Source organism: Triticum aestivum, chromosome 4A, assembly GCF_018294505.1.
Source record: "Triticum aestivum cultivar Chinese Spring chromosome 4A, IWGSC CS RefSeq v2.1, whole genome shotgun sequence".
Classification (NCBI taxonomy): domain Eukaryota; kingdom Viridiplantae; phylum Streptophyta; class Magnoliopsida; order Poales; family Poaceae; genus Triticum; species Triticum aestivum.
The window spans coordinates 144,115,251-144,122,505 of NC_057803.1; the positions used below are offsets into that span (position 1 = coordinate 144,115,251).

A 7,255-nucleotide genomic window follows, 5' to 3' on the forward strand; every position below is an offset into this window, starting at 1 on the left:
TGGCAGCTAATTAATGAGGAAAGAGGGGTTTGTGGTAACTTAACTAGTTACTGTAACATCACACATTTTAAGACACAATGAGTCTATAGTCTAATAAATGAACTCTTTCATGATACCACTCATATGTTACTACCCATTATAGAGGTAGTAACATAGACTAGTAACATTGGCAAGTTATTACTTTATGTTACTCCCCACTGTGAGCAGTCGAATAGAACACAGGAAAGCCGCCCGATCCCCAGGCCACCACGAGATGGTGATGATGATGATGACGATGGATGGGCAGGGCAGGGCAGGTACCACCGAATCGAATTTTGCTGCCGAGTCACGGACACGTCAGGCACGGCACCACTGGGCCAGGCCCAGTTCGGCCGATGCGCTGCCTGATACGAACGAAACCCACCGAAACCGAAGGAGCAGTCCAGCCAGCTGGGTTACCAGCGGCGCAAGCGAAAAGGAGCATGTGAACGGCCACGATGCCGCCGCGGCCGCGACGCGGGCGACTAGTCCAAGCAAAAGCAGCACACTCCAACGCCAACGCCAACGGTCCAACCACTAGCGAGGAGTAGCGAAGCGGCGGTGGAGCTGGCCAAACCCAAACCACCGCCACCCCGCCCCACTCCCACCTACGCGGCGATAAAAGCCAGCCAGCCAGCGCGTCCCCCACCCCCCTCTGCCGTACCCGTACGCGATGCTTCCTCCGCCGCCCTCCTCCCCTCGTAACCTCCACCCCCACCCGTTGCCCCCTCCCATTCCCGTTTCCGAGCTGCTCCCCTCCCCCTCCCCTCCCCGCTCAGCCGAGCCTCCCCAATTTCCCGTCACCGCCGCCTTCTCTGACCCGGTCGTATTTATACAGGCCCATTCAAAATCCACGCCGCAAAATATTATCCACAAATCCATCCGGGGTTAGGCTGCTGCTCTGCTTCACTGCTCTCCCGTGGTGACTTCCGGTCTCGGCTCTCGCGTGGTAATTCGGCGGGTGCTTGGTTTCGGCGGTGTCTCAGGTTGGGATCCGGCGATCTGGTCCTGATTCGTGGTGATTTGGTGTGTAGGTAGGTATGGGGGCGGGAGAGGGCGGGGGCCGCCGGCGGCGTAATCTCGATGGGGACGACAGCGACGAGGAGTATGTCTTGGAGGAGGAGGAGGATGAGGAGGAGGTCCACGAGCTGGAGTACGGCCACGGAGGAAGAGACGCCGCGTCCTCTAGTGCCGGCGAGGAGGGAGGCGGCTCGGACGCGGAGTACGAGGTGGACGACGAGGACGAGGAGGAAGAGACGCCGCGTCCAAAGCGGCCGGTGAAGAGGAAGGCGAATCCGGCTCCCGCGCGGTCTCGCCGGCGCAGGTATGAAGACGATGACGATTACTCGGAGGAGCTGGAGGAGGATGAGGAGATTGGTGAAGATCTCGACCAGGAAGAGGAGCCGCGACGGCCCAACTGTGAGACGAAATGTGGTGGCCGCAGCCAGAAAGCGAAAATGCCTCCCGTGGCTCAGCGATCTAATCGGCCGAGGCATGGGGAGGAGGAGGACATGGACTTTGATCCTGACTTGGACGAGGGGGGAGGGGACGAGGACACGGATTTCGACCCTGATTTGGAGGGTGACGATGATGAGTTTGAGGACGAGGAAGAGGATGAGGAATTGGGTGTCAGCCACACCAGAACGATACCGAGGCTTAAGAATACAGCGCGCAGAAACCCTGCTTCAAAGCTGCGACGAGGGAAGAAGAAGAATAGTAATAGTTGGAAGCTTTCAAAGCGGAAGGTTCGGAAGCCTGCACCTGTAAGGCGACGGAGAAGGTCTTCTGTCATCGAGCAATACGAGGATGATGACGACGACTTCATCGTGGTGGATGAACAGGTCAAGGTAAACCGTAATTCAAGGAAGAAGGCCAGGTTTGGGAGGCATGTGGAGGCAGACCGGCCAGGGCCAGTTGCCGAGGCAGATATATGGCCGGCTATTGATTCAGACTCATCAGAGTTTGAGTTTGGAACATCTGAAGACGAACCTGAGGGTGAGCCAGTGAGAGCTGCAGTAAGGAAGGGGAGGAAAAGGAGGGGGGTATTGGGGTCATCCTCAGATTCTGAATTTCATGTCTCGGATAAGGAATTGAGTGATGTCAGAGAAGAAGAGGTTAAGTCGAAGAAAAGGGTACGCGTCTTGCAGTCATCCTCAGATTCTGAATTCCATGTCTCGGATAAGGAATTGAGCGATGTCAGAGAAGAAGAGGTTAAGACGAAGAAAAGGGTACGTGTCTTGCAGTCATCCTCAGATTCTGAATTCCATATATCAGATAAGGAATTAAGCGATGTCAGAGAAGAAGAGGTTAAGAGGAAGAAAAGGACATGCGTCTTGCAGTCATCCTCAGAGTCTGAATTCCATGCCTCAGACAAGGAATTGGGTGATAACAGGATAGAAGAGGCCAGGAGGAAGAAGAGGTTACTCGTCTCGCAATCATCCTCAGATTCTGAATTCCATGTCTCAGATAAGGATGTCAGGGACTTGGGAGAGGCTAAATCTCTGGTGGCTCAGCCCATGCTGTCTGTGTCATCGAGGAGGCTTTCTTTTACAAGGAATGGATGGGACAAAGGAAAGGAGAAAAAAGAACTAGTAGATGCTGGGAAGCCCTGGTGTGGGATATGCCTCTCTGAGGATCAGAGGACGACTCTACAGGGAGTGCTGAATTGCTGCTCACACTACTTTTGCTTCGCGTGCATCATGGAGTGGTCTAAGGTCGAGTCAAGGTGTCCATTGTGTAAGAGGCGGTTCACCACGATTACCAAGTCATCAAAAGTGGATCTAGATTTGGAGCTGAAAAAGTCTGTAATTAAGGTTGAAGAGCGTGATCAGGTGAAGTCTCCTTGCTGTAGTTGTTATATAATTTCAGATCTGGTAACAATTTAAGTTGCTATTTCATTTCGTTTTCTTATGGGTGAGCAATTCAACACATGATTGGTAAACATCTTCATTGTCATTCTGCGTTTGAAGATTAACCTATATAATTAGTCTTATATTTGGTCTTTTATTAGTAATTAACTTCTCCATTTCTTTCATTTTTAATATATTTGCTGTAACTGAAAAATTGTCAGTAACAAAAGTGCATCGCTAACATATGTATCAAGGTGCAGTTACAACAGGGAAGATATTTAAATTTGGGGGCAATATGTTCTGAATTACTTGTGGACTGTTACTTTTAGTAAGGTTTCATGAATATGTACCTCAATCCTTAATCATGGCCGCAAACCTTTTGCAATTTTTTACCTCTCTGGTATGCCTGGCTCTTTAATGTTGTAAGCATTCCTTAGGCTTGTTGTTTACTCGTGCTATTGTTGTGTTTAGGAGCATTTCCACCTGCATTTTATGTTCTCAGTAGGTTCTTACAGTCAATTTTCAGCAACCTTTTTGAATTTTGGTTGATAATATGACCCTGAATTCTGTGATCAGTTGATTTTTTGCTGCTATTGTTTTTCTTTTAAGCCAGGAGCTCAAATTTTATTGTAGGGGTTACTGTACTTTAAAAAAATAACTTGGTATGAAAATTAAGATATATGCCACTGCAAAGTAGTCAGTCCGAGATATAACACTAAAAGTACTGCTGCTGAAACCTAAGTTATAACACCCTAGTATGTTTGGGCATATGCTTATTTTCTTGCTTCTTGCACAGGTTTATCAGCCAACGGAAGAAGAAATAAGGCGCTGGTTAGACCCATACGAGAATCTTATGTGCATAGAGTGCAATCAAGGTGGTGAAGATAGTCTAATGTTATTATGTGATATTTGTGATTCCTCGGCACATACTTATTGTGTTGGCCTTGGAAGAGAAGTACCTGAAGGAAATTGGTATTGTGGAGGATGTAGACTCAGTGGCGAGGGATCAACGCATCCTAGAAGCCTTACTAACAGCAATTCTGCCCAGTTAGGCACGAATGCACCCATTAGCACATTTGGAAGGACACCGTCAATCAACACTTGGCAAACTTTTCAAGGCTTTGATCTAAATGTATCGCCTAGGGAGATTCCTAGGCAAAACATTCATGCCGATTCACGAGCTTCAGTTTTGGGTGTATCAACTCCAACTGGAAGGTTTGCAACTCTTTCTAGAAGACGTGGATGGATGCGCATGTTGCTAGATAGACAAAGGCATCTGATTAGTCAAGACACTGGACATGATGGTGTGCAGCACAGTGGCTATGCTCCAAGAGCCGACCCAGACCACAGGAACTTCTGTGCTTCATCAGAATCCAACTCTTTGCAGCACAATGATTCTTTGCCAAGAATCGAACCAAATCGCAGGAACTTCTCTAGTCCTTGGGAAGCAAACAGTTCACAAACTCTGCTTGATGACATTCGGGACCAGCACGGTTGCTTTTCTTCTGTTCAAGCTCAGAGAAACTCTACTCCATGCCTTTTTGCGGATGGAAACAATTTCCAACAAACAGAAAGTGTCAACAGCAATGTCAAGCACATCTGCAGTATAAGTCCTCATTAGGTAAGTGCAGTGTGAGCGAATTGTTCAATTTTTAACATGTATATTGTTCAATTATTTGTTTCAAAAAAAATATTGTTCAATTATATGTATCACCCAAGTCAAATTTTGCAAATCTCCTGAATGAATGAATACTCCACCATTTAGGGATTTATTTACTTTATTTTTATTGTGAAGTTGGGACATTTGAACTAATATATTCTCCTTACTTATTTCAGAATGTCATTCTATTCTGTTGGTGGCGTGTTGGATCGACCATAAGTAGCAAGGACATGCGCTTCTTACCACACTTTAATATCCTCCCAGTAACTGTGATAATGCTCTGCCCTGCCACCGAGTATCTCACTGGATATAGCTGGCCATCGTGCTTCAACTCATCCTATGTGGTCAATGGCAGAAAAATGAACATGTTCTCATTAACCTTTATTTTAGCTTAGGCATTTTTTTTCTTTTGTTATTGCCATTCATTCAGTCCTAAACACGACCACGAAGTTCAGCAATGACCAAGATGCGGTCAAGATATTTCTGATTTTTTGGACGGCTTCATATGTGTATACATTGTGATATTGGGAAAGCCAGTTCCATCTGATGATCATTCAACTTGACATCCTGTCGTCTTATGTAATGTATTGCACTGTTGTTCAGTATCCAGGTGCTTTCGTCCACGAAGAGGTGTTTGCTAATTTAACTTCCCAGCATGTCTCGTGTAATGATTTGTGTGGTGCACAGTGGCTCTGAGTAGGAGGATGCTCCAGATGGGGAGGGGAGGCGAATCCACCGACTCGATGAAGCCTGGACGGGAGAGTTTGTCCGACGAGACAAAGGGGAGAAGACGCTTGAAGAAAAAGTTTATATTACTCCCTTGGTCCTAAAATAAGTGTCTTGAGAAGACGCTCAGTATAAATTTGTATTAGAGCTAGTACAAAGTTGAGACATTTATTTTGTATTAGAGCTAGTACAAAGTTGATATATTTATTTTGAGACGGAGGGAGTATATTTTTGTTGATCACTTTTTTTTATTGCAAAAAGCAGCTAATTGGGCTTAACCCGTTTCATCTATCTTTCACGTGCGCTCGCCTGAATTTTGGGCCAGCTTTCATCAGCAATTCCTATTTAGCGCTTCACGCAACTATTACTGTGTATTTTGCAAACAAGCGCCTCTTAAGCGCCATGCTCTGGGCCAGCCCATGTTGATATTTTTCTGTGTTTTAATCCGAGAAAACATGTGAGCTCACTATGAATCAACGTGCAACCTCCCTCGTCGAGGTACCCGGCGCAACCATCGGGAGCCACTAGTTAACGAGCGCTCCTTCGGAAGCCTCACAATGATCAGCGTCATTTGGCGCGCTCTTAGCTATTCGCCACGTGTCGTGTTCTGGGCGTTTCCTTCGAATTTTGTTCTTTTTTATTTTTCCACACGCGTTTTTGGCTATTTGAACGGTTTTATTCCGGGTTTTTTCAACGTTTTGGTTTTCCACCGGTCTTCCTTAGCTTTTCGACCAAATATATATATATATTTTTTGCGTGAAAAAACGTGTTTTTTCCCTTTCGCGAAAGTCGCGGTTTTGCTTCTGTGAGAGGCACCGTTTTGCTTCCGTGAGAGTCACGGCCGTGCCTCTTGGAAACGAAAAAAAAAACTGTATTTTCTGTTTTTTTTCTTTCGCGAGTTACGGTTTTGATTCCGCAAGAGGCACAGTTGTGCTTTCGCTAGAGTCACGGCCGTGGCTCTTGGAAACGAAAAAAATACGTTTTCAATTTTTTTTCTTCCGCGAGAGTCACGGTTGTGCTTCCACGAGAGCACGGTTGTGCTTTCGCGAGAGTCACGGCCGTGCCTCTCGGAAACGAAAAAAAACGCATTTTCTGTTGTTTTTTCCTTTCACGAGTCATAGTTTTGCTTCCGCGAGAGTCACGGGTGTGCTTTCGCGAGAGTCACGGCCGTGCCTCCTCGAAAACGAAAAAAACGTGTTTTCTGTTTTTTTTCTTCCGCAAGAGTCACGATTTTGTTTTCACGAGAGACACGATTATGATTTTGTGGGCGTGCCTCTTTCGGAAAGGGAAAAATCCGTGCTCTTGATTCGGTTTTCTTGTCCATTTTTTTCGACCGTTTTTTTTCGTGAAAAAAAACTTTGTCAAAAACTACCGACATGGGATATAGTTTTCAAGATCTCGACGCAAAGAATTAAACGATGAAAGCGGTTTGAGATTTGGACGCACAGTTTGAGAGATAAAACATTTTGAATAAACGGATCTACGAAAAAAGAAAAACTCCCAGGTTGCGACAAGTGGCGTGCCGCATGTGCGCCACTTGGCACAATCTGAGAAGTTGGAGTGATCTTCGAAACGATTACTCCTCAACTAGTGATTTCGGCAACCACCCTTCCAAGCAGCAAGATATAGTAAGTTACAACCTTTCCCATTTTTCTTTTTCGTTTCGGTTTTTTTCTTTTTTTCTTCTTGGTTCAATAAATTGTGGCAAATACGTGAACTATTTCTTCAAATTGATGATTTTAAAAAAATTGATGATTTTTTTAATTTGATGAGCATTTTTCAAGTTCAATGAACTTGTTTTTCAACATTCACTATTTGTTTTTCATTTTCGATGAACTTGTTTTTTAAAATTCGATGAAATTTATTTCAAAATAATTTCTTTTTAGAAAAAATCCATAAACGTTTTCGAATTCATGATTTTTTGTATTTTATGATTTTTTCCGTTCTTTTTTTCTAGTGCAATGGATCTCGCTCTAATGGGCTGGCCCACTAGAGTTGGTGC

General features: G+C 45.4%; 1 protein-coding gene across 2 annotated transcripts; it reads left to right on the top strand.

Annotated features, from left to right (window-relative positions):
- Positions 1-706: 706 nt before the first annotated feature.
- LOC123085641 (sarcoplasmic reticulum histidine-rich calcium-binding protein) lies at positions 707-5,090 on the top strand. 2 transcript variants are annotated; one of them, XM_044507311.1, is made up of 4 exons: positions 708-967; positions 1,053-2,849; positions 3,664-4,488; positions 4,704-5,090. In XM_044507311.1, exons 2-3 carry the CDS (start codon positions 1,059-1,061, stop codon positions 4,486-4,488), a joined length of 2,616 nt encoding a protein of 871 aa, XP_044363246.1. In that variant the 5' UTR covers positions 708-967; positions 1,053-1,058; the 3' UTR covers positions 4,704-5,090. The 2 variants fall into 2 exon arrangements, with proteins under 2 accessions (XP_044363247.1, XP_044363246.1); XM_044507312.1 differs by having other exon boundaries at positions 707-2,849.
- Positions 5,091-7,255: the final 2,165 nt, after the last annotated feature.